Source organism: Mustela erminea, chromosome 20 (genome assembly GCF_009829155.1).
Source record: "Mustela erminea isolate mMusErm1 chromosome 20, mMusErm1.Pri, whole genome shotgun sequence".
Taxonomy (NCBI): Eukaryota; Metazoa; Chordata; class Mammalia; order Carnivora; family Mustelidae; genus Mustela; species Mustela erminea.
This window is the reverse complement of record NC_045633.1, coordinates 7,205,175-7,232,929: the sequence shown is the minus strand read 5'-3', so window position 1 is coordinate 7,232,929 and position 27,755 is coordinate 7,205,175. Positions and strand designations below refer to the sequence as shown.

The window sequence follows — 27,755 nt, the reverse complement described above, 5'->3', positions numbered from 1 at the left end:
GGCTGACTTGTAAACTGTCTTAAATTTGAAGTGTGCCTTTATACACAGATCCATTTGGCAAATAATGGAGGACTTACTGGTACTAGGCATTTAAAGAAATATTTTAATTGATTACTAAATTAAACTGACCCAGAATGACTCCTAGGAACTTGTTTTAAAAATAAAAGCCAGAAGACTCAAAATGGATAAAGGACCTCAATGTGCGAAAGGAATCCATCAAAATCCTGGAGGAGAACACAGGCAGCAACCTCTTCGACCTCAGCCGCAGCAATATCTTCCTAGGAACAACACCAAAGGCAAGGGAAGCAAGGGCAAAAATGAACTACTGGGATTTCATCAAGATCAAAAGCTTTTGCACAGCAAAGGAAACAGTTAACAAAATCAAAAGACAACTGACAGAATGGGAGAAGATATTTGCAAACGACATATCAGATAAAGGACTAGTGTCCAGAATCTATAAAGAACTTAGCAAACTCAACACCCAAAGAACAAATAATCCAATCAAGAAATGGGCAGAGGACATGAACAGACATTTCTGCAAAGAAGACATCCAGATGGCCAACAGACACATGAAAAAGTGCTCCATATCACTCGGCATCAGGGAAATACAAATCAAAACTACAATGAGATATCACCTCACACCAGTCAGAATGGCTAAAATCAACAAGTCAGGAAATGACAGATGCTGGCGAGGATGCGGAGAAAGGGGAACCCTCCTACACTGTTGGTGGGAATGCAAGCTGGTGCAGCTACTCTGGAAAAAGCATGGAGGTTCCTCAAAATGTTGAAAATAGAACGGCCCTATGACCCAGCAATTGCACTATTGGGTATTTACCCTAAAGATACAAACGTAGTGATCCAAAGGGGCACGTGCACCCGAATGTTTATAGCAGCAATGTCCACAATAGCCAAACTATGGAAAGAACCTAGATGTCCATCAACAGATGAATGGATCAAGAAGATGTGGTATATATACACAATGGAATACTATGCAGCCATCAAAAGAAATGAAATCTTGCCATTTGCGACAACATGGATGGAACTAGAGCGTATCATGCTTAGCGAAATAAGTCAAGCAGAGAAAGACAACTATCATATGATCTCCCTGATATGAGGAAGTGGTGATGCAACATGGGGGCTTAAGTGGGTAGGAGAAGAATAAATGAAACAAGATGGGATTGGGAGGGAGACAAACCATAAGTGACTCTTAATCTCACAAAACAAACTGAGGGTTGCTGGGGGGAGGGGGTTTGGGAGAAGGGGGTGGGATTATGGACACTGGGGAGGGTATGTGCTTTGGTGAGTGCTGTGAAGTGTGTAAACCTGGTGATTCACAGACCTGTACCCCTGGGGATAAAAACATATGTTTATAAAAAATAAAAAATAAAAAATAAATAAATAAAAATAAAAGCCAGAATTTTTAAAGTCTGCCAGAGAAGTAAGTAACTGCACACTATACAGTACAGAATCTATAGAATTAATCCACATAAGTTACTAACCAAATGAGCAGCAACAAGTTAAAAAAAAAAAGGCAATAATAGCAAACAAGAGATGGGAAGGGGAGTTCAGATATCATCATCTTAAATGTCCAGTTTCCACAAAAATAATAACACAGAAAGGAAAGAACTATGGGCTGAATTGTGTTCCTTCAAAATTCATAAGTTGAAATCCTACCCCCAGTATCTCAGAATGTGACTATATTTGGATATAGTTTCTTTAAAGAAGTAATATAAGACTTAGGGTGGGTCCTAATCCAATATGACCGGTATCCTTATAACAAATGCAGATTAGGAACAGACATGCATATTCAGAAGAAAGACCATGTGAAGACACAGTGAGAAGACAGCCATCTACAAACCAAGGAGAAAAGGCCTTCAGACGAAACCAACCCTGCCGACACCTTGACTTGGACTTCTAGCCTCTAGAACTGAGGGCAAATAAATTTCTGTTATTTAAGCCACTTATTATGTGGTGCATTCTTATGGAAGTCCCAGAAAACTAATACATAAAGAAACAACCATATGACCCATGGTGGGGAAGGGTGCTGAAGCCACTAGCTGTCCTTGAGGGAGGCCAGATGTTGAATTTAATAGACAAAGACTTTAAATCAGCTACTACAAATATTTTCAAAATACTAAGAGAAAAAAAAAAGTGGAAGATGGCAGAGTATGAGGACCCCATCCCACATTTTCAGCTAGACATTGTCCACAACCAAGTCAAAGAACCAAGGAGCAATCCAAAGACTGGCAGAACAAACTGCACAAGTAAATATAAAGAAGCTGCAACTGAAGGGTTGGAAAGATCGGAAAGGCAGAGGGAGGCTGCCTGCAACAGAGAGGGAGCTATATGGGCAGAGAAGGTGGAGAACCCTCACACCATGGCGCTCACATGGGGAAGACTCCTCCCATAACATTGGGCTTTAAAAGCCAGAAGGGCTGAATTGCATAAGTTTATGAAAACAGTGGTCCTTGGAGTGGTACTTCAAAAGTCTGTTGACTAAGCACTGGGTGAGCTAGAAGGTTGAGTCCTACCTTGGTCACCACCCTTAAAGAGATAGCAACCTGCATGGAGGGGCAACATAAAAATGTCAGTTTACATAGCATTTCATACTGATTTTGGAGTGTGTTGGAGAACTTTAAAAATGAGGGAACTGACAGGCGCTGTTTTCTCCCCTGCCCTCCAGCATGAACACAGAGCCACCTGAAAGCATCAGGGGGCTGCACAGACACTTGCTACCTTACCTGCTAGCAGTGCCTCACACCCTGAGTTCTCCTGAAGACTAGCCCACTCCAAGCTTCCTAGCCTAGGCTCTGAGCTCAAGGTAAATTTTGTTAAAACCATGCATGCACTCCAACCAGCTGCTGGGTACACAGCTGATATAGCGTGCCATACACATGTGTAACAGCGCCTAGCCATGTGCCTCCAGCCATGGGCACATGCCACATACTCACAGCTGTCAGCACTTGCCAGGCCCAGTCTTGCCCAACCTCAGCCCCAGCAGCCCTGGTGTGTAACCTCCAGCTTCCGTAGTGCTTCAGGATATCCAGCATAGGACTAGTGGCCCAGCATTAATTTTCCTAATGCCATCTCTTTGTTCCCAAGTTAGCCAGCTGGCATACCCCCTCAGACCTGACCTCCTTGGAGCCCACTAACACCACAGAGAATAAGCACAGCCCATAGCAGGTAGAGAGTCCATGCTGATGACTGCACTGAAAGGAAAAGTGACTCAAACACAACAGTAGGGTGTAAGCAAAATACATAGATACTTTTTTAAAGTGCTAGTTTCTGGTGAACAGAAGTGTTGAACAGATAATACAGAAAGTTTCCATCTCCCAACCCTCCAGTTTCCCCTATTAATAACAACTGACTTGAGTGTAGTGCATTTCTTTAAATGAATGAAACAACATTGATACTTCTATTAACTGAAAGTCCACAGTTTACATTAAAATTCTTTTTGTGCTTTGACATTCTATGAGTATTGACAAATGCATAATGTCAAACATCCCATGTCTGTTTTAGACAAGAATAGAACAAGACATTCTTAGTAATTTACTGTTTTTTCAAGTTATAGTCTATGTGGTGAGATTATTATATGGATTAGTGATGGAGTGGAATTCTTGAGGAGAAACAAAGATTTGAAATAACCATTGTGGGAAGCTAGAAAGGGAAGAGATACAAGGAAAAATCTTTTTTCTCCTCTCCAACTTAAGTAGGTGATTTATTACATGTTGACTTTCTGATCAATTTCTTCCTTTATTCTAGGTAAAGTAACAGAACATATAATGGAAAACAAAGAGTTTCGTGACTTCTCCATTATTGCACTTTCCATTGAGGTTGAAAAAAACAAAATGATACTTACTATTTTGTTCAATAATGAGGCATACCATTCAGCTGCAACATCATTGGCAGTGTTAGACAATGTTCTTTTTATGTCACTTTCTGGCCTCAATGCTTCCATCAGAACCTCCAACAAGCCTCAACCTCTCCCACTTCATGGTCATATCATAATGTATGTATGATTTTCCTGTTACTGTAATTGATCCTTAATAATCACTTGTTATCTGGCCATGTGCATTTAAAAATAGATATTAAATCATCATTTTCTACTTATATTTCATAATTTCTTTCATTTATTTCATCCTCTGTAGACCTACAAATGGATTACAAATAGTAATATGTTTGGCTTTTGGCATGGCTGTTGTGGTTGGTAACTTTGGCCTTCAGACAGTGATGGAGAGAACCACTAGAGCAAAACACATCCAGTTTGTGAGTGGGGTATCTGTGCTTACTTATTGGCTCTCTGCTTTTCTGTGGGATCTCATCTGCTTCTGCATTCTCTGCTTCTTACTACTGGTGAGTGTTACTGATGTTGCATGAAGGCTTATTGTCCTATGTCAACCTAGGAAATTCCTATTCAATAATTTGTATCCTAAAATAAAACTGGCTTATTATGAAATGAAACTGGCTTATTATGCCAGAGAATATATTGTGGAAACCGCATTATGGAGATGTTCTCCTTCATATTTTTTTAACCAGAGAAAACATATTTCTTTGAAAAGTCTTCCCATGTAGCTGTTCAGCATGTCCCAGCCTTGTCCCAAAACCCAAGCTGGCTCGATCTGCAAAACAGAGCTAGTTTTTACTCAGAGATCCAATTTTAGATCCTGAGGATATGCTATAAAGAGCAAGCAAGGATGGTATAACATCTTTTAATGTAATGATTTTGCTCATTGGTGAACTTTGCAACTTCTTTTGTTTTGATGCATATTTGAGGGTGAGGGAGAGAGAAAGCAGCTATATAGTTTCAAGGGGTGAACACATGAATAAGAGGTAAATTTCTGGGACACCTGGGTAGCCCCATCAGTTAAGCATCTGCCTTCAGCTCAGATCATGATCTCTGGATCTTGGGATGGAGGCTTGACTCCAGCTCCCTGCTCAGTGGGGAACCTGCTTCTCCCTCTGCCTCTGCCCCTCCACACCCCCACTCTTGCTCATGTGTACTCTCTCTCATATAAATAGTCTTTAAAAAAAAAAAAAGATAAAGTTTCTTTATGTAAAAGAGGTACTGGGGAAGAAATAGTTCACTTCAGGCTCATAAGCTAAGGCTTTTCTTTTTTTAATGGGTTAAGTGATTGAAGTAATGAATAGCTCTATCTCCTAATGAAGGCAGGGCTTGCTGTTTTTTCTAGGTTTTCTGGCTTGACTTATTGCACACTGTCCTTCACCTTGCACTTACCTCTGCACTCTGTGTCTCAGGGAGTGTTCGCATACTGCGGATTGGAGGCATTTGTTGCAAATTACAACTTTCTGGACACAATGATGATCTTTATGCTGTATGGTTGGTCTGTTGTACCTCTCATGTATCTTGGAAGCTTCCTGTTTTCTAGTAGTACTGCTGCCTACATCAAGCTCACCCTCTTTAACTACTTTTCAACTATTTTCAGTATCAGCGTTTACGTCATAAGACAACAATATGGTAAGGACTTTACAAAATTTTCACTTTCTTCAAGAAATGCATCAAATAAATCAGGATGAAAGAGCTTGAAAATAAAAATATTAATTGCTAAACACTTACTTTCCAGGAATCTAAAAATCTGTGCTTTTGGAAATTTGGGTATGTGAGAGATAGAGATTGAATGAGAGAAGGAGGGAGAGAAGAAATGGGGAAGAGAAAGGGAGAAAGAGAGATAATTTAAGGCTTTAAGGGATCTGGACTCAATATCACTCTAGCCTCATGAAAGAAGGAAAAGAGAAAGAGGTTGCGAGTATGCTGATCCCACCCACCCTTGTCTCCACTTAGAACATGGTTCTTCAGTTTTTATCATCATTAGTACTTTGGAGCAAGGTGTGGAGATGAGAGTGAAAGGTTTTCTGGTATGACTTCCCTAATTTAATGAAGCACAAAATCTTGACACTCCTAAGGAGAATTTTCTTCAGAAGGAAATAATAAATTATGCAACAAATGTAGTCATCATTAAACCAGTTTATTCCTTTAAGGCCTGAGAGGAATTTCCCATATTCCCTCTCTGGTTATGAAATTTAAAGAAAAGCAGACTCCACTGGAGATTATCAGAAATAGGATTCATTTGTTTTTAGAAGATTCTCTTTCTAATTTCTTGTAAACAGGAATTTTGAACTGCATTCATCTATTCAACCCTGCCTTAAGTGGCAGAACCCCACCAAAAGAGGCTTCCAGACTCATTCCCTAATTTTATGCCTTGGCCTTCCACAAAATGAAATTTAGTGAATGAACCAGAAATAGCTTTTTTATTCTTTTGCACAGCTCTCCAAAGAGTAGTAGTATTCCATATTGGGAATACTTGAGCTCATTCTCTGAAATAGTACTATTGTCAATCACTTTTATACGACCTATAGATTCTACTAGTAGTCTGCCCTATTAAAAGATCTTTTACCCATTTGTCTTGCATGTATTTCATTTCTAAATGTTTCCTCTACTAGTAACTTAAACCTTTGGACTCTTGCCCTAAGATCAACTTGAAATTTTCCCTGACACCAGGTGGAACTGAAGGCTATTTCTCCTAGCAGGTTGTCCACCCACCTCCCCTTCCACAAACCCTCAGTGTGTTTTCCAGAGTTCAGTCTCTCATGGTTTGTCTCCCTCTCTGATTTCTTCCCATTCATCTTTTCCTCCCTTCCATTTGGTCCTCTACCCAATTTCTTATATTCCACATATAAGTTAAGCCACATAATTGTCATTCTCTGATTGACTTATTTCATTTAGCACAATACCCTCCAGTTCCATCCATGTCGAAGTAAATGGTAGGTGTTCATCCTTTCTGTTGACTGAGTAAAATTCCATTGCATATATAAGCCACATCTTCTTTATCCATTCATCCGTTGAAGGACATCTTGGCTCCTTCCACACTTTGTCTATTGTGGACATTGCTGCTATGAACATTAGGATGCAGGTGCCCTTCATTTCACTACATCTGTATCTATGGGGTAAATACCCAGGACTACAACTGGTGGGTCATAAACTCTATTTTTTACTTCTGGAGGAACCTCCATACTTTTTTCTCTAGAGTGGCTGTACTGGATTGCATTCCCCCCCCTTTTTTTTTTTTTAGATTTTATTTATTTATTCGACAGACAGAGATCACAAGTAGGCAGAGAGGCAGGCAGAGAGAGAGAGAGGAGGAAGCAGGCTCCCACCAAGGCGAGAGCCCGATGTGGGGCTCGATCCCATGACGCTGGGATCATGACCTGAGCCGAAGGCAGAGGCTTTAACACTCTGAGCCACCCAAGCGCCCCTGCATTCCCCCTTTTGCCACATCCTCACCAACATTTGTTGTTCTCCATGTTATTAATTTTAGCCATTCTAACTGATGTAAGGTGATATCTCATTGTGGATTTGATTTGTATTTCCCTGATGACAAGTGATGTAGAGTATTTTTTTCATGTGTCTGTTGGCCATTTGTATGTCTTTGGAGAAATGTCTGTTCATATCCTCTGCCTATTCCTTGACTGGATTATTTGTTTTTTGGGTGTTGAGTTTGAGAAGTTCTTTATAGATTTTGGAGACAAGCCCTTTATCTGCAATGCCATTGGCAAATATCTTTTCCCATTCATGTTTCCTTGTTGCACATAAGTTTTTATCTTGATGAGGTCCAAATAGTTCAGTTTTTCTTTTGTTTCATTTGTCTTTGGAGGCGAGTCTTGAAAGAAGTTGCTGCAGCCAAGTTAGAAGACGTTGCAGCCTATGTCTTCCTCTAGGATTTTGATAGATTCCTTTCTCACATTTAGGTCTTTCATTCATTTAGAGTTTACCTCTGTTTATGGTGAAAGAAAATAGTCCAGCTTCATTCTTCTTTATATAGCTGTCTAATTTCCCCCAGCACAATTTATTGAAGAGACTGTCTTTTTTCCATTGGATAGTCTTTCCTGCTTTGTCAAAGATTAGTTGATCATAGAGTTGAGGGTCCATTTCTGGGCTCTCTGTTCTGTTTCATTGATTATATGTCTGTTTTTGTGCCAATACGAGGCTATCTTGATGATCACAACTTTGTAATAAGCTTGAAGTCAGGGATTGTGATGTCCTCAGTTTTGGTTTTCTTTTCAACATTCCCTTGGCAGTTCAGGGTCTTTTTCTGTTTCCCTAAAAATTTTAGGATTGTTTGTTCCAGCTCTGTGAAAAACGTCAATGGTATTTTGATAGGGATGGCATTGATAGTGTAGGTTGCTCTAGGAAGCATAGACTTTTTCACAATGTTTATTCTTACAATTCATGAGCATGGAATGTTTTTCCATCTTTTTGTGTCTTCCTCAATTTCTTTCAAAAATGTTCTGTAGTTTTTAGAATATAGATCCTTTACCTCTTTGGTTAGGTTTATTCCTAGGTATCTTATGGACTTTGGTGCTATTATAAATGGAGTTGATTCCGTAATTTCCCTTTCTACAGTTACATTGTGTGTAGAAATGCAGCTGATTTCTGTGCATCGATTTTGTATCCTGCCACCTTGCTGAGTTGCTGTTTGAGTTCTACCAAATTTTTAGTGGTATCTTTTGGGTTTTCCACATGGAGTATCATGTCATCTGTGAAGAATGAGTTTTACTTCCTTGTTGCCAATTTGAATTTCTTTTTGTAGTCTGGTTGCTGAAGCTAGGATTTCTAATACTATGTTGAACAGCAGTGGTGAGAGTGGGCATCCCTGTCATGTTCCTGACCTTAAGAGAAAAGCTCTCGGTTTTTTCCCATTGAGAATGATATTTACTGTGGGCTTTTCATAGACAGTTTTTATGATATTGAGGTATGTTTCCTCTATCTCTAGACTTTGGAGAGTTTTAATCAAGAAAGGATGGTGTATTTTGTCAAATGCTTTTTCTGCATCAGTTGAAAAGATCATATGGTTCTTGTCTTTTCTTTTATTAATGTGCTCCAGCATGTCAATTGATTTGCAGATGTTGCACCATCTTTGCATCCCAGGAATAAATGCCACTTGGTCATAGTGAATAATATTTTATTATTTTTCTTAACTTAAAAAAAATAATCCTTATAATGTAGTGTCAGATCCTATTGGCTCTTATCTTGGTGAGAATTTTGGCATCCATGTTCATCAGGGTTATTGGTCTGTAATTCTCCTTTTGGATGGGATCTTTGTCTGGTTTGGGATAAAGGTAATGCTGGTCTCATAGAAAGAGTGTGGAAGTTTTCTATTTTTTTGAATAGAAAATCCATTTCTATATTTTGAAACAGCTTCAGTAGAATAGGTATTATTTATTCTTTAAATGGTAGAATTTCCCTGGGAAGCAATCTGGCACTGGACTCTTGTTTTTTGGGAGGTTTTTTATTACTGATTCAACTTCCTTGCTGGTTATTGGTCTACTCAGATTCTCTGTTTCCTCCAGTTTCAGTTGTCAGCTTATAAATTTCTAGAAATGCATCCATTTCTTCCAGAGTGCCTAATTTTTTTTGGCATATAGTTGCTTATAATATGTTCTTAAAATTGTTGGCATTTCTTTGATGTTGGTCATGATCCCTCCCCTTTCATTTATGATTTTATTAATTTGAGTCCTTTCTCTTTTCTTTTGGATAAATTTGGCTACAGGTTTATTTATCTTATTAATTCTTTGAAAGAACCACCTTCTAGTTTTGTTTATCTATTCTGTTCTTCTGGTTTCTATTTCATTGATTTCTGGTCTAAACTTTATTATTTCTCTTCTCCTGTTTGGTTTAGGTCTTATTTGTTGTTCTTTCTCCAGCTCCTTTAGGTGTAAAGTTAGCTTGTGTATTTGGGATTTTTTAAATTTTTTGAGAGGCTTGTATAGCAATGTATTTCCCTCTTAGGACCAACTTTGCTGTATCCAAAAGGTTTTGAACAGATGTATTTTCATTCTCATTAGTTTCCATGAATTTTTAGAATTCTTCTTTAATTTCCTGGTTGACCCATTTATTCTTTAATATGATGCTCTTTAGCCTTTATGTATTTGAGTTCTTTCCAAATTTCCTCTTGTGATTGAGCTCCAGTTTCAAAGAATTGTGGTCTGAAAATATTCAGGTAATAATCCCATTCTTTTGGTATCAGTTAAAACCTGATTTATGGCCCAGTATGTGATCTATTCTGGAGAAAGTTCCAGGTGCACCCAAAAAGAGTGAATATTCTGTTGTTTTAGGATGGAATGTTTGTATGTATCTGTGAAATCCATCTGGGTCAGTGTGTCATTCAAAGCGCTTGTTTCTTTGTTGATCTACTTAGAAGATCTGTCAGTTGCTCTGAGTGTGATGATGAAGTCCCCTACTATTAATGTATTATTATCAATGTGTTTCTTTACTTTGGTTATTAATTGGTTTATATAGTTGGCTGCTCCCATGTTGAGGGCACAAATATTTACAATTGTTAGATCTTCTTGTCGGACAGAATCTTTAGGTATGATATGGTGTCTCTCTTCATCTATTATTACAGTCTTTGGTTTAAATTTTATTTTGTTTGATATAAGGATTTTTAACCAATCTTACTTTTGAGGTCCATTAGTATGGTAAATGGTTCTCTACCCCCTAACTTTCAGTCTGGAGATGTCTTTAGGTCTAAAATGTGTCTCTTACAGAGAGAATATCAGTAGGTCTTGCTTTTTTATCCAATCTGATACCATGAGTCTTTTGGTTGGAGCATTTAGTCCATTCATGTTCAGAGTAACTATTGAAAGATAGGAATTTAGTGTCATTGTATTGCTTGTAAAGTCCTTGTTTCTGTAGATTGTTTCTGTTTCTTTCTGGTCTGTTACTCTTGGGCTCTCTCTTTACTTACAGGATCCCCCTTAATATTTTTTTGCAAGGCTGTCTTGGTGGTCACATATTCTTTCAGTTTCTGTCTGTCCTGGAAGCTCTTTATCTCTTCTTCCATTCTGAATTACACCCTTGCTGGATAAAGTATTCTTGGCTGCATTTTCTTCTCATTTAGTATCCTGAATATATATCATGCCAGCCCTTTCTTCCCTGCCAGGTTTCTGTGGATAGGTCTCATGTTAGTCTGATGTTCTTCTCTCTGTAAGTAAGGAGACTCATGTCTTGAGATGTTCTCAGGATTCTTTTTTTCTCTAAAATTTGCAAGCTTCACTATTATATGTCAGGGTGTTGATCTATTTTTATTGACTTTGGGAGGGGTCTTCTCTACTTCTTGGACATGAATACCTGTTTCCTTCCACAGATTAGGGAAGCTCTCAACTATGATTTGCTCAAATATGCCCTCTGGCCCTCTCTCTCTCTCTCTTCCACCTCAGGCATCCCAATAATTCTGTCATTGGTATATTTCATTAATTTCTCAAAACCTTTGTTCATGGGCTATTAATGGCTTTTCCTTTTCCTCAACTTCCTTCTTTTCCATCAGCCTGTCTTCCAGATGATTTACGGTCTCTTCTGCCTCATTCACTCTAGTGAGAGACATATCTGCCTGAAGGGGGCTCAGGAGATGAAAAGGGCAGAATTTTAAGTAGGTCCATGTGGTCTCAGGATTCCAGGAGTGACAGAACTAACAGGGGAGCCTGAGCTCCCTGTTAGTTTTTTCATTTATTTATTTTCAGCATAACAGTATCATTATTTTTTCATCACACCCAGTGCTCCATGCAATCCGTGCCCTCTATAATACCAACCACCTGGTACCCCGACCTCCCACCCACCCCCCGCCACTTCAAACCCTTCAGATTGTTTTTCAGAGTCCATAGTCTCTCATGATTCACCTCCCCTTCCAGTTTACCCCAACCCCCTTCTCTCTAACTCCCCATGTCCTCCATGCTTTTTGTTATGCTCTCAGTTACAGCATTTTTAACTTTGGCCTGATATCATTTCTGCACTAAGAGATTCTATACTGTCTTTTATGCTTTTTTCAAGCCCAGCTATTAACTTAATTATTAATCCTGCATTCCATCTGGACATTTTACTTATATCCATAAGATATGGGGCAGAGAACATTACCTCTGGTTCTTTCTTTTGTTTTGAATTTATCCTTTTAGTCATTTTGCCCAGAGAAGAATGGGTTAGCAAATGAGCAGAATCAAAGATATCTACAGTGACCCAAGCAACATACACACTAGACAAATCCAAAGTGGTTGGAAACCAAAACAGAAAAGCAAACGAAACAAAAAAGAAAGAAAAAAAAGAGGAGGAGAAGAGAGAATATAATCTCACAGGGTAGACAAAGCAAGGTGATCCACTTGTTCCTGGGTGAATTTTTGTCTCTATGTTAGAAGACACTAAATCCCAAAAAAGAAAAAAAAAAAAAGCAAAACTTATATATATATACAAAAATAAAATGGAATAGAGTGAAAAAAAAGGCCAAAAATGAAGTATATGTCGATAAAATCTAGATGTAAAAAACAAAAGTTGAAAAGCTACTTAAAAACAAAGAGTTGATAAGAAACGAGTTGAAATGGAAAAAAGAAAAAAAAGAAATGTAACATTTTAGACTGAAAGATAAATGAATGGTGAGAAAAATTCCTCGGGTTCTATATACTATTTTTCCCTAGTGTTGGAGTTTTACAATCTTGCGGGATCTATAAAGTAGTTGTGCACCTGTTCTTTCCATTGGTCTTCTTGGGGGAGGGGCCTGCTATGCTCCTTCGCACGTGTCTTTGCCTGGGTGGAGTGTCACTACTCCTTGCCAGGGGTTTGGGCTCGGGGTGAGCTGATCCTCTGTGTGGCTTTTGTTCCATGAAGGCTTTCTGCACCTCTTTAGAGAAGCAGAATAAAAAGTGCTGTGCCTCAAACTTCAGCCCCAGAGCCAAAAGATCATGATCCGCCCCTCTTTAGTAAACCCTCTGGAACAAACAGTCTTCACTTTTATGTGTGCCATTCTCTACAGACTCCTGTGGTGTTTGCCCACACCAGGTTCTCTTGCAGGGGAGTCCACGGGACCCACGTTATTGTCCTTTGTGTGCCCTGAGGCTGAGAGCAGTTGCAGGCTCCGTGGCATACCTGCTCCACCACTCCCAGGGGATGGCTGAGTGTCACCCTACTCTCCTTTCCCAGGCCACTGCCCTGAGAGCGGTTGCCTGGTCATGGGTACACCAATTTGCAGTTCACCCTCCCCGTGAGATGGCAGATGGTCTGCACATTCCAGTCCTTTTCAGGGTCCTCCGGCAGAAAGCAGTCACCCAATAGGTCTGGCTTGTGGTATATGGCAACCAAAGCTGAGAGCCCCCTCCTGGGCTCACTGACCATAACCAGTCTCCCAGTTCCACTGCTTGAGCACTCTCTTGGCTCAGGCTCCCCTGTTAGTTCTGTCACTCCTGGAATCCTGAGACCACATGGACCTACTTAAAATTCTGCCCTTTTCATCTCCTGAGCCCCCTTCAGGCAGATATGTCTCTCACTAGAACAGATTTCTAAGGGTTCTAATTTCACCCTTTGGGGCTGTATCACTTTCTAGTAGCCAACTTATGGAGGCTCCCTCCCCCCTCCATTTATCTTACAATATTTCCTCTCAGATTCATGTATCTGCACCTCCTACCTTGCAAAAAGCAAACACTTTTCTACTCATAGAGTCCCAGATATATTTTCATATATCTCAGGCTGAAATCATGGGTGTTCAGAATGGTTTGATAATTATCCCGCTAAGATGAAATGAGGTCCCCTACACTTCTACCATCTTGCATCCTCCTAAAAATAAAATCTTTTAAAAAAATAAAATTTGTCTGCAAGAGATACTGAGCTTAGAAAATCAATTCCATTCCCATAGTTGAAAAAAAAATCTGATTACCATTCTATCCTTGTTGTTTGTTGTGGTAATGTTTCCTATCTTCTTTCTAGTAGTTAAGTTATCCCACCAGTCTTCTCCTTTCTAGGATTCTGTTATTCCCACTGATATCAAGGAAAGCAAATTCCATTGCAACATACCTTACCATCATCTTCACCTTACAGAAGACAATCAACACAGAGCTCTTCAATAATATTTATTTTTACCTTTTACTGAAGTATAGCTTGCATAAAGTTCAGAGACCATAAATTTCACAGCTTGAAATTTTTTCACAAAGTGGGCATAGTAGTGAAACATCCCTCTTCCCAGCCAGCATTTCCCATGGGTCTAGACCAACCAGAAGCCAGGAAGCAAAGAAGTCCCTTTGCTTAGTTTACACAGATAATCTTCCCAGGACAGAAAATATAATGGAGAAGGGTAAAGTACTGGTTTGAAGGGACAAACAGAAGAAATGTGACACAGAGACTATTGGATTTGGCAATGAGAAATTCGGTATAGACTTCTATGTTCAGAAGGTTGAAGGAATGAAAATTGTGAATTGCCCTCACACTTAAAACACTATATACATTGGATTAAAAATTGTTCTTTTTTTTTTTTGCAAGCATTTCTTTTTTTTTAATTTTTAATTTTTTATAAACATGTGTTTTTATCCCCAGGGGTACAGGTCTGTGAATCGCCAGGTTTACACACTTCACAGCACTCACCAAAGCACATACCCTTCCCAATGTCCATAACCCCACCCCCCTTCTCCCTACCTCCCTCCCCCCAGCAACCCTCAGTTTGTTTTGTGAGATTAAGAGTCACTTATGGTTTGTCTCCCTCCCAATCCCATCTTGTTTCATTTATTCTTCTCCTACCCACTTAAGCCCCCATGTTGCATCACCACTTCCTCATATCAGGGAGATCATATGATAGTTGTCTTTCTCTGCTTGACTTATTTCGCTAAGCATGATACGCTCTAGTTCCATCCATGTTGTCGCAAATGGCAAGATTTCATTTCTTTTGATGGCTGCATAGTATTCCATTGTGTATATATACCACATCTTCTTGATCCATTCATCTGTTGATGGACATCTAGGTTCTTTCCATAGTTTGGCTATTGTGGACATTGCTGCTATAAACATTCGGGTGCACGTGCCCCTTTGGATCACTACGTTTGTATCTTTAGGGTAAATACCCAGTAGTGCAGTTGCTGGGTCATAGGGCCGTTCTATTTTCAACATTTTGAGGAACCTCCATGCTGTTTTCCAGAGTGGCTGTACCAGCTTGCATTCCCACCAACAGCGTAGGAGGGTTCCCCTTTCTCCGCATCCTCGCCAGCATCTGTCATTTCCTGACTTGTTGATTTTAGCCATTCTGACTGGTGTGAGGTGGTATCTCATTGTGGTTTTGATTTGTATTTCCCTGATGCCGAGTGATATGGAGCACTTTTTCATGTGTCTGTTGGCCATCTGGATGTCTTCTTTGCAGAAGTGTCTGCTCATGTCCTCTGCCCATTTCTTGATTGGATTATTTGTTCTTTGGGTGTTGAGTTTGATAAGTTCTTTATAGATTTTGGACACTAGTCCTTTATCTGATATGTCGTTTGCAAATATCATCTTCCATTCTGTCAGTTGTCTTTTGATTTTGTTAACTGTTTCCTTTGCTGTGCAAAAGCTTTTGATCTTGATGAAATCCCAATAGTTCATTTTTGCCCTTGCTTCCCTTGCCTTTGGCGATGTTCCTAGGAAGAAGTTGCTGCGGCTGAGGTTGAAGAGGTTGCTGCCTGTGTTCTCCTCAAGGATTTTGATGGATTCCTTTCGCACATTGAGGTCCTTCATCCATTTTGAGTCTATTTTCATGTGTGGTGTAAGGAAATGGTCCAATTTCATTTTTCTGCATGTGGCTGTCCAATTTTCACAGCACCATTTATTGAAGAGGCTGTCTTTTTTCCATTGGATATTCTTTCCTGCTTTGTTGAAGATGAGTTGACCATAGAGTTGAGGGTCTATTTCTGGGCTCTCTATTCTGTTCCATTGATCTATGTGTCTGTTTTTGTGCCAGTACCATGCTGTTTTGATGACAGCTTTGTAATAGAGCTTGAAGTCCGGAATTGTGATGCCACCAACTTTGGCTTTCTTTTTCAATATCCCTTTGGCTATTCGAGGTCTTTTCTGGTTCCATATAAATTTTGGAATTATTTGTTCCATTTCTTTGAAAAAGATGGATGGTACTTTGATAGGAATTGCATTAAATGTGTAGATTGCTTTAGATAGCATAGACATTTTCACAATATTTATTCTTCCAATCCAGGAGCATGGAACATTTTTCCATTTCTTTGTGTCTTCCTCAATTTCTTTCATGAGTACTTTATAGTTTTCTGAGTATACATTCTGTGCCTCTTTGGTTAGATTTATTCCTAGGTATCTTATGGTTTTGGGTGCAGTTGTAAATGGGATTGACTCCTTAATTTCTCTTTCTTCTGTCTTGCTGTTGGTGTAGAGAAATGCAACTGATTTCTGTGCATTGATTTTATATCCTGACACTTTACTGAATTCCTGTACAAGTTCTAGCAGTTTTGGAGTGGACTCTTTTGGGTTTTCCACATATAGTATCATATCATCTGCGAAGAGTGATAATTTGACTTCTTCTTTGCCAATTTGGATGACTTTAATTTCCTTTTGTTGTCTGATTGCTGAGGCTAGGACTTCTAGTACTATGTTGAATAGCAGTTGATAATGGACATCCCTGCCATGTTCCTGACCTTAGCGGAAAAGCTTTTAGTTTTTCTCCATTGAGAATGATATTTGCGGTGGGTTTTTCATAGATGGCTTTGATGATATTGAGGTATGTGCCCTCTATCCCTACACTTTGAAGAGTTTTGATCAGGAAGGAATGCTGTATTTTGTCAAATGCTTTTTCAGCATCTATTGAGAGTATCATATGGTTCTTGTTCTTTCTTTTATTGATGTGTTGTATCACATTGACTGATTTGCGGATGTTGAACCAACCTTGCAGCCCTGGAATAAATCCCACTTGGTCGTGGTGAATAATCCTTTTAATGTACTGTTGAATCCTATTGGCTAGTATTTTGGTGAGAATTTTCGCATCTGTGTTCATCAAGGATATTGGTCTATAGCTCTCTTTTTTGATGGGATCCTTGTCTGGTTTGGGGATCAAGGTGATGTTGGCCTCATAAAATGAGTTTGGAAGTTTTCCTTCCACTTCTATTTTTTGGAACAGTTTCAGGAGAACAGGAATTAGTTCTTCTTTAAATTTTGGTAGAATTCCCCCAGGAAGCCGTCTGGCCCTGGGCTTTTGTTTGTTTGGAGATTTTTAATGACTGTTTCAATCTCCTTACTGGTTATGGGTCTGTTCAGGCTTTTTATTTCTTCCTGGTTCAGTTTTGGTAGTTTATATGTTTCTAGGAATGCATCCATATCTTCCAGATTGTCAAATTTGTTGGCGTAGAGTAGCTCATAGTATGTTCTTATAATAGCTTGTATTTCTTTGGTGTTAGTTGTGATCTCTCCTCTTTCATTCATGATTTTATTTATTTGGGTCCTTTCTCTTTTCTTTTTGATAAGTCTGGCCAGGGGTTTATCAATTTTATTAATTCTTTCAAAGAACCAGCTCCTAGTTTCATTGATTTGCTCTATTGTTTTTATGGTTTCTATTTCATTGATTTCTGCTCTGATCTTTACGATTTCTCTTCTGCTGGGCTTGGGGTTTCTTTCTTGTTCTTTCTCCAACTCCTTTAGGTGTAGGGTTAGGTTGTGTACCTGAGACCTTTCTTGTTTCTTGAGAAAGGCTTGTACTGCTATATATTTTCATCTCAGGACTGCCTTTGTTGTTTCCCACAGATTTTGTACCGTTGTATTTTCATTATCATTTGTTTCCATGATTTTTTTCAATTCTTCTTTAATTTCCCGGTTGACCCATTCATTCTTTAGAAGGATGCTGTTTAGTCTCCATGTATTTGGGTTCTTTCCAAACTTCCTCTTGTGGTTGAGTTCTAGCTTCAGAGCATTATGGTCTGAAAATATGCAGGGAATGATCCCAATCTTTTGATATCGGTTGAGTCCTGATTTAGGACCGAGGATGTGATCTATTCTGGAGAATGTTCCATGTGCACTAGAGAAGAATGTGTATTCTGTTGCTTTGGGATGAAATGTTCTGAATATATCTGTGATGTCCATCTGGTCCAGTGTGTCATTTAAGGCCTTTATTTCCTTGCTGATCTTTTGCTTGGATGATCTGTCCATTTCAGTGAGGGGAGTGTTAAAGTCCCCTACTATTATTGTATTATTGTTTATGTGTTTCTTTGATTTTGTTATTAATTGGTTTATATAGTTGGCCGCTCCCACGTTGGGGGCATAGATATTTAAAATTGTTAGATCTTCTTGTTGGACAGACCCTTTGAGTATGGTATCGTGTCCTTCCTCATCTCTTATTATAGTCTTTGGCTTAAAATCTAATTGATCTGATATAAGGATTGCCACTCCTGATTTCTTCTGATGTCCATTAGCATGGTAAATTCTTTTCCACCCCCTCACTTTAAATCTGGAGGTGTCTTCAGGCTTAAAATGAGTTTCTTGGAGGCAACAGATAGATGGGTTTTGTTTTTTTATTCATTCTGATACCCTGTGTCTTTTGACAGGGGCCTTTAGCCCATTAACATTCAGGGTAACTATTGAGAGATATGAATTTAGTGCCATTGTATTGCCTGTAAGGTGACTGTTACTGTATATTGTCTCTGTACCTTACTGATCTACCACTTGTAGGCTCTCTCTTTGCTTAGAGGACCCCTTTCAATATTTCCTGTAGAGCTGGTTTGGTGTTTGCAAATTCTTTCAGTTTTTGTTTGTCCTGGAAGCTTTTAATCTCTCCTTCTATTTTCAATGATAGCCTAGCTGGATATAGTATTCTTGGCTGCATGTTTTTCTCATTTAGTGCTCTGAAAATATCATGCCAGCTCTTTCTGGCCTTCCAGGTCTCTGTTGATAAGTCAGCTGCCAATCTATTGTTTTTACCATTGTATGTTACAGATTTCTTTTCCCGGGCTGCTTCCAGGATTTTCTCTTTGTCACTGAGACTTGTAAATTTTACTATTAGGTGACGGGGTGTGGGCCTATTCTTATTGATTTTGAGGGGCGTTCTCTGAACCTCCTGAATTTTGATGCTCGTTCCCTTTGCCATATTGGGGAAATTCTCCCCAATAATTCTCTCCAGTATACCTTCTGCTCCCCTCTCTCTTTCTTCTTCTGGAATTCCAATTATTCTAATGTTGTTTCGTCTTATGGTGTCACTTATCTCTCGAATTCTCCCCTCGTGGTCCAGTAGCTGTTTGTCCCTCTTTTGCTCGGCTTCTTTATTCTCTGTCATTTGGTCTTCTATATCAATAATTCTTTCTTCTGCCTCATTTATCCTAGCAGTGCAAGCCTCCATTTTTGACTGCACCTCATTAATAGCTTTTTTTATTTCAACTTGGTTAGATTTTAGTTCTTTTATTTCTCCAGAAAGGGCTTTTGTATCTCCTGAGAAGGTTTCTCTAATATCTTCCATGCCTTTTTCGAGCCCGGCTAGAACCTTGAGAATTGTCATTCTGAACTCTAGATCTGACATATTACCAATGTCTGTATTGATTAGGTCCCTAGCCTTCGGTACTGCCTCTTGTTCTTTTTTTTGTGGTGAATTTTTCCGCCTTGTCATTTTGTCCAGATAAGAGTATATGAAGGAGCAAGTAAAATACTAAAAGGGTGGCAACAACCCCAGGAAAATATGCTTTAACCAAATCAGAAGAGATCCCAAATCGTGAGAGGGGAGAAAGGGGATAAAAAGAGGTTCAAAAAGAAAGAAAGAAAAAAAAAAGAAAAAAGAATTAAAAAAAGAAAACGAATAAAGAAAAAAAGAAAAAATATATATATTAGATAAACTAGTTTAAAAACGTTAAAAAAGAAAAGGGTAAAAGTTAAAAAAAAATTAGCAGAAGAGAAAAAAAATGAAAAAGAAAAAAATTAAATTAACTGCAAGACTAAAAAAATCACAGGGAGAAAGCCATGAGTTCTGTGCTTTGCTTTCTCCTCCTCTGGAATTCCGCTGCTCTCCTTGGTATTGAAACCGCACTCCTTGGTAGGTGAACTTGGTCTTGGCTGGATTTCTTGTTGATCTTCTGGGGGAGGTGCCTGGTGTAGTGATTCTCAAGTGTCTTTGCCCCAGGCGGAATTGCACCGCCCTTACCAGGAGCTGAGTAATCCGCTCGGGTTTGTTTTCAGGAGCTTTTGTTCCCTGAGCGCTTTCCGTAGAGTTCCAGAGGACGGCAGTACAAATGGCGGCCTCCTGGTCTCCGGCCGTAGGAGCCGAGAGCCCAGGGCCCCACTCCTCAGTGCGCCCTCAGAGAACAGCGCCCAGTTACTCCCGTCTGCCTAACCTCTGGCCGCGCTCCGAGTTCACCAAGCCTGCGACCGGTTCAAGGTAACCCCGAGCTGTGATCTTACTGTCGGCTCTGTCTCTGTAGCCGGTTTTCCCGTTCCAATACCCACAAGTTCTGCAACACTCAGACACCCCCGATCCTTCTGTGACCCTGCGGGACCTGAGGCCACGCTGACCCCGCGTGGGCTTCGCCCCGGTTTAGCCTCTGGAGCGATGTCCCTCAGCGGAACAGACTTTTAAAAGTCCTGATTTTGTGCTCCGTTGCTCCGCCGCTTGCCAGGAGCCGGCCCCTCCCCCCGGGGTCTATCTTCCCGTCACTTTGGATTCACTTCTCCGCCGGTCCTACCTTTCAGAAAGTGGTTGTGATTCTGTTTCCAGAATTGCTCTTCTTCTTCTCTTCGATCTGCCGATGGATTTGCAGGTGTTTGCAATCTTTAGATAAGCTATCTAGCTGATCTCCTGCTAGCTGAAGTAGTCTCAGCCTGCTACTTCTCCACCATCTTGACTCCTCCCCTTTGCAAGCATTTCTATCTTTTTGTCTCAGTTGTAGAATTTAGTGATTCATCACTTTCATACAAAACCCAGTGCCCTCCTTAATACCCATGACCCATTTAACCCATACTCCCTGCCCACCTCCCCTCCAGCAACCCTCAGTGTGTTCTACATAGTTAAGAGTCTGTTTTATGGTTTGCCTCTCTCTTTCCCCCCATGTTCATCTGTTTCATTTCTTAAAATCCACACAAGTAAAATCACATGGTATTTATCTTTATCTGACTTATTCACTTAGCATAATACTCTGTAGCTCCATCCAAGCTGTTGCAAATGCTAAGATTTCATTCTTTTTTTGTGGTAATAGTCCATATAACCACATACATGTATATGGAATGTATATATGGAATATCACATCTTTATCCATCCTTCAGCTGATGAACATTTGCACTCTTCCCATAATTTGGCTATTGTTGATAATGCCCCTATAAACACTGGGGTATAAAAATTGTTTAAACATTAAAAAATACCTTTGGAGACATATCTTGAAAGAAGTTGCTGTGGCTGATATCAAAGAGGTTACTGCCTATGTTCTCCTCTAGGATTCTAATGGATTCCTGTCTCATGTTGAGGTCTTTTATCCATTTTGAGTTTATCTTTGTGTATGGTATAAGAGAATGGTTGAGTTTCATTCTTCTACATATAGCTGTCCAATTGTCCCTGCACCATTTATTGAAGAGACTGTCTTTTTTCCACTGTGTATTTTTTCCTGCTTTGTCGAAGACTATTTGACCATAGAGTTGAGGGTCCATATTTGGGCTCTCTACTCTGTTCCACTGGTCTATGTGTCTGTTTTTATGCCAGTACCATGCTGTCTTGGTGATCACAGCTTTGTAGTAAAGCTTAAAATCAGGTAACGTGGTGCCCCCAGTTTTATTTTTGTTTTTCAACATTTCCTTAGTGATTCGGGGGTCTCTTCTGATTCTATACAAATTTTTGGATTATTTACTCCAGCTCTTTGAAAAATACCAGTGGAATTTTTATCAGAATGGCATTAAAAGTATAGATTGCTCTAGGCAGTGTAGACATTTTAACAATGTTTATTCTTCCAATCCAAGAGCATGGAATGGTCTTCCATCTTTTTGTGTCCTCTTCGATTTCTTTCATGAGTGTTCTGTAGTTCCTTGAGTACAGATCCTTTACCTCTTTGGTTAGGTTTATTCCCAGGTATCTTATGGTTCTTGGTGCTATAGTAAATGGAATCAATTCTCTAATTTCCCTTTCTGTATTTTCATTGTTAGTGTATAAGAAAGCCACTGATTTCTGTACATTGACTTTGTATCCTGCCACATTACTGAATTGCTGTAAGAGTTCTAGTAGTTTGAGGGTGGAGTCTTTGGGTTTTCCATATAAAGTATTAAGTCATCTGTGAAGAGAGAGAGTTTTTCTTCATTGCCAATTTGGATACCTTTTATTTCTCTTTGTTGTCTGATTGCTGTTGCTAGGACTTCTAATACTATGTTGAACAAGAGTGGTGAGAGTGGGCATCCTTTTCCTGTTCCTGATCTGAACAGGAAGGCTGTGAGCTTTTTCCCATTGAGGATGATATTTGCTGTGGGTTTTTCATAGATAGATTTTATGAAGTTCAAAAATGTTCCCTCTATCCCTTTACTTTGAAGCATTTTAATCAGAAACGGATGCTGGATTTTGTCAAATGCTTTTTCTGCATGGATTGAGAGGACCATGTGGTTCTTCTCTCTTCTTTTATTGATTTGTTCTATCACATTGATTGGTTTGCAAATGTTGAACCATCTTTGTAACCCAGGGATGAATCCCACCTGGTCATGGTGGATAATCTTTTTAATGTGCTGTTTGATCCTGTTTGCTAGGATCTTGTTGAGAATCTTAGCATCCATATTCACCAGTGATACTGGTTTGAAATTCTCTTTTTGGGTGTGGTCTTTGCCTGGTTTGGGGATCAGGATAATGCTGGCTTCATAAAAAGAGTCTGCAAGTTTTCCTTCTGTTTCACTTTTTTGAAACCGCTTCAGGAGAATAAGTGTTATTTCTTCTTTGAAAGTTTGGTAGAATTCCCCAGGGAATCTGTCAGGTCCCGGCTCTCGTGTTTTGGGAGGTTTTTGATCACTGCTTCAATCTCGTTACTAGATATCAGTCTATTCAGGTTGTCAATTTCTTCCTGGTTCAATTTTGGGAGTTTATAGTTTTCCAGGAATGCATCCATTTCAACTAGGTTGCTTAACTTATTGGCATATAACTGTTGATAATAACTTCTGATGATTGTTTCTATTTCCTTGGTGTTCGTTGTGATCTCTCCCTTTTCATTCACAATTTAATTAATTTGAACCTTCTCTCTTTTCTTTTGGATTCGTGTGGCCAATAGTTTATAAATCTTATTGATTCTTACAAATACCTCACTCATCTAGCAAGAAATTTCAGAATGCAGAAGCCAAATATAAAGTGGGATTCAGAATCCCATGCTTTTCTGTTTTGTAACCTGGATGGGGAACACAGAAGAGTAGAAAGGCTTAGAGCCAAGAGATGGGGGATTTTAATAGCAGACCCACACATAAAGAGGGAAGAAAGCAGATCCTAGGGAAACACCATTAGAAAAAGTCTCTTCTTGAACTCTGTAACTGACAAATCCAAGCCACAAGCTATCAAGGCGAACAAGTTTAGTGACTTAATAACTAATGTTTTCTCAATGATAATGTATTAGATTGGTAATTCTCTGGCTTACAAAATGAATGGTTTAGTCATCTTGGGGAAGTTTGTTGTAATGGGAAGTTCCTTATTTTCTTATAATTAAAAAGCTAATCTATCATTTTTTTAATCATAGGTCTTGATTTTCCTCACTATGCCACAACCCTCATAGATAGTATCTTACTAATGCTTCCTAGTTACAACTTTGCAATGTGTATCAGTAAATTCTTTGATGACTATGAGATGAAAAATCTGTGTGCCAGGCAAATTCCAAGTATACTTGTGAAGTGCAATAAAACATGTGAGTATCTCAGGCTCCATGGGTCCTTAAAAGTAATCTATTCCTTTCCAGGTGTTCACATTTAACATTATTGTGGAAGATAAACCTGTCCTTCCTCCAATGGAGATAGTCAGGCTTGCTGTTTTGAATGCTTTTCTGTACCAAAGTTTTTCTGTACCAAAATTATTTTCATAGACTGTGGGGATAAAGAGAAGTCTCAAAATAAAATCTAAGATAAATTTCATGAAGTCACCACCAGATTTAGAATGAGTTACTCCTAGTAACTCACATACTATGTGAAAATAGTTTTACATACATTATTTTTTTTTAAGATTTTATTTATTTATTTGACAGAGAGAGATCACAAGTAGGCAGAGAGGCAGGCAGAGAGAGAGAGGAGGAAGCAGGCTCCCTGCTGAGCAGAGAGCCCGATGCGGGACTCGATCCCAGGACCCTGAGATCATGACCTGAGCCGAAGGCAGCGGCTTAACCCACTGAGCCACCCAGGCGCCCCATTTACATACATTATTTTAAGCTCTCAGAACACCCTACAAGTTAGCCATTATTATCTCAGTTTAATAAATGAGGAAACTGAACCTGTTACTAAACTGAACATTAAATGAGTTCTCTGGGCCATTTACCTGTGTCACACAGGTAAAGGAAGGTAAATTCACAGCCATATCAAAATCAGGAAATAATACATTCTACTGAATTTTCTAATTTCATATTTTAAATTGATTTTTTAAATTGAGAAATAGCAAGCATATTTACTCTGAATGTGCGTGTATGTATGTGTGTGTGTGTGTGTGTGATTCATTCTGAAACAAAATAATTTATATGTTGCCACAGAAAGAAAAATGTAATCATATTTACCTAAATAAGAAATACCAAATAGGGGCGCCTGGATGGCTCAGTGGGTTAAGCCTCTGCCTTTGGCCCAGGTCATGATCCCAGGGGCCTGGGATCGAGTCCCGCATTGGGCTCTCTGCTCAGCGGGGAGCCTGCTTCTCCTCATCTCTCTCTCTGTCTGTCTCTCTGCCTATTTGTGATCTCTCTCTCTGTCAGATAAATAAATAAAATCTTTAAAAAAAAAAAAAAGAAAGAAATACCAAATATATTATATTTCCGGGGTACCTGGGTGGCTCCGTCAGCTTAGCATCTGCTTTTGGCTCAGGTCATGATCCCAGGTCCTAGAATTGAGCCCCACATTGGGCTCCCTGCTCAGCGAGGAGTCTGCTTCTCCCTCTTCCCCCTGGTCATGCTCTTTTTCTATCTCTCTCTCAAATAAAAAATAAAATCTTAAAAAAAAAACCCAAATGGATTATATTTTCTTACAATCTCTGAATAAGAAAAACGATATCACATTTTAGTTTATATCTTATTTTGACCATAAATTCCTCTCTCTGATTTTTAAGAATGACTCTGTTCAGTTATTATTTATATACCTCAGTCACCAGTTTTAATTAATTTATTTTACTTACTATTTTTAAGAATCTTATAAAGCTGTACAAACATTACCACAAACCAATGTTAGAATATTTCCATATCTGAAAAAAATCCCTCAGGCCTGTTTCCAGTTAATTTTCATTACCACATATAGTCCAGACATCCTCTGCCTCTATAGGTTTAATATTTCTGGATATTTCACATAAATAGAATCAGTTGCATGTATAAGTACAAGTGCATATATCCCTTTGAATCAGTATTTTTGTATCCTTGGTTAAATACCTAGTAGTGCAATTGCATTTTATATAAACTAAATTTAAATTTAAAGAAAAACTTGGGAGGAAAAATCATTCACCACAATCAAATGGGATTTATTCCTGATTTGCAAGGGTGGTTCAATATTTATAAATCCATCAACATGATACAGCGTGTTAATAAAAGAAAGGATAAGAATGTTATGATCATTTCCCTAGATGCAGAAAAAGCATCTGACAAAATACAACATCAATTCTTTTCTTTCTTTTCTTTTTTTAAAATTAATTTACTTATTTTCAGAAAAAACAGTATTCATTATTTTTTCACCACACCCAGTGCTCCATGCAATCCATGCCCTCTATAATACCCACCAGCTGGTACCCCCAACCTCCCACCCCCCCGCCACTTCAAACCCCTCAGATTGTTTTTCAGAGTCCATAGTCTCTCATGATTCACCTCCCCTTCCAATTTACCCCAACTCCCTTCTCCTCTCTAACACCCCTTGTCCTCCATGATATTTGTTATGCTCCACAAATAAGTGAAACCATATGATAATTGACTCTCTCTGCTTGACTTATTTCACTCAGCATAATCTCTTCCAGTCCCGTCCATGTTGCTACAAAGTTGGGTATTCATCCTTTCTGATGGAGGCATAATACTCCATAGTGTATATGGACCACATTTTCCTTATCCATTCATCCATTGAAGGGCATCTTGGTTCTTTCCATAGTTTGGTGACCGTGGCGATTGCTGCTATAAACATTGGGGTACAGAGGGCCCTTCTTTTCACTCCATCTGTATCTTTGGGGTAAATACCCAGGAGTGCAAATGCAGGGTCATAGGGAAGTTCTATTTTTAATTTCTTGAGGAATCTCCACACTGTTCTCGAAAGAGGCTGCACCAACTTGCATTCCCACCAACAGTGTAAGAGGGTTCCCCTTTCTCCACATCCCCTCCAACACATGTTGTTTCTTGTCTTGTTAATTTTGGCCATTCTAACTGGTGTAAGGTGATATCTCAAGACAGCATAGTACTGACATAAAAACAGACACATAGACCAGTGGAACAGAGTAAAGAGCCCAGATATGGACCCTCAACTCTATGGTCAATTAATCTTTGACAAACAGGAAAAAATATACAGTGGAAAAAAGACAGTCTCTTCAATAAATGGTGCTGGGAAAACTGGGCAGCTATATGTAGAAGAATGAAACTCGACCATTCTCTTATACCGTACACAAAGATAAACTCAAAATGGATAAAAGACCTCAATGTGAGACAGGAATCCACCAGAATCCTAGAGGAGAACATAGACAGTAATCTCTTCGATATCAGCCACACCAACTTCTTTCAAGATGTCTCCAAAAGCAAAGGAAACAAAAGCAAAAATAAACTTTTGGGACTTCATCAAAATCAAAAGTTTCTGCACAGGAAAGGAAACAGTCAAGAAAACAAAGAGGCAACCCACGGAATGGGAGAAGATATTTGCAAATGACAGTACAGACAAAAGGTTGATATCCAGGATCTATAATGAACTCCTCAAACTCAACACACACAAAACAGGCAATCATATCAAAAAATGGGCAGAAGATATGAACAGACACTTCTCCAATCAAGACATACAAATGGCTATCAGACACATGAAAAAATGTTCATCATCACTAGCCCTCAGGGAGATTCAAATTGCAACATCAATTCTTGATAGAAACCTTTAACAAAGTAGTATTAGAGGGAACATAGCTCAACATAATAAAGGCCATATATGGAAAACCCACACCTAATATCATCCTCAATAGGGAAAAACAGAACTTTTCCTCTATGGTCAGGAAGAAGACAAGGATTCCACTCTTTTTTTTCTTCCAAGATTTTACTTCAAATTAGTTAACATATGTAGTGTTGGTTTCAGGAGTAGAATTTAGTGATTCATCGCTTACATATAACACCCAGCGCTCTTCACAACACGTGCCTTCCTTAATGACCATCATTTAGTTCATGCTTCCACCTACCTTTCCTCCAGCAACTCTGTTTGTTTTCTAAGTAAGTCTCTTATTGTTTGCCTTCCTCTCTGTTTTTCTTATTTTATTTTTCTTTCCCTTCCCTTATGTTCATGTTTTATTTCTTACATTCCACATATAAGTGAAACCATGTGGTGTTTTTGTATTTGTCTGACTGGCTTATTTCATTTAGCCTAATACACTCTAGTTCCATGCATGTTATTGAAAATGACAAGCTTTCATTCTTTATGATAGCTGAGTAATATTCCATTCTATAGACCCCATCCTCGTGTGTGTGTGTGTGTGTGTGTTTAAGAGACTTACTGTAGATTTATTTATTGTGTTATGTTAGTCACCATACAATACATCATTAATTTTTGATGTAGTGTTCCAAGATTCATTAACACCCAGTGCTCCCTGCAATACATGATAAATGGGACTGAGATATACCACATC

The 27,755-nt window shown here is 39.0% G+C and overlaps 1 protein-coding gene across 6 annotated transcripts in view; it reads left to right on the top strand.

Annotated features, from left to right (window-relative positions):
* Nucleotides 1-27,755, top strand: part of LOC116581350 (ATP-binding cassette sub-family A member 3-like) — a 183,551-nt gene that overhangs the window by 113,935 nt on the left and 41,861 nt on the right. For 5 of the 6 annotated variants that reach the window (XM_032328503.1, XM_032328502.1, XM_032328506.1 and 2 more), the window contains 4 exons: nucleotides 3,763-4,009; nucleotides 4,149-4,353; nucleotides 5,257-5,476; nucleotides 23,464-23,628. In XM_032328503.1, the coding sequence (XP_032184394.1) occupies nucleotides 3,763-4,009; nucleotides 4,149-4,353; nucleotides 5,257-5,476; nucleotides 23,464-23,628 (837 nt within the window). The remainder of the gene's footprint in view (nucleotides 1-3,762; nucleotides 4,010-4,148; nucleotides 4,354-5,256; nucleotides 5,477-23,463; nucleotides 23,629-27,755) is intronic. The other variant, XM_032328504.1, reaches the window with a different exon arrangement.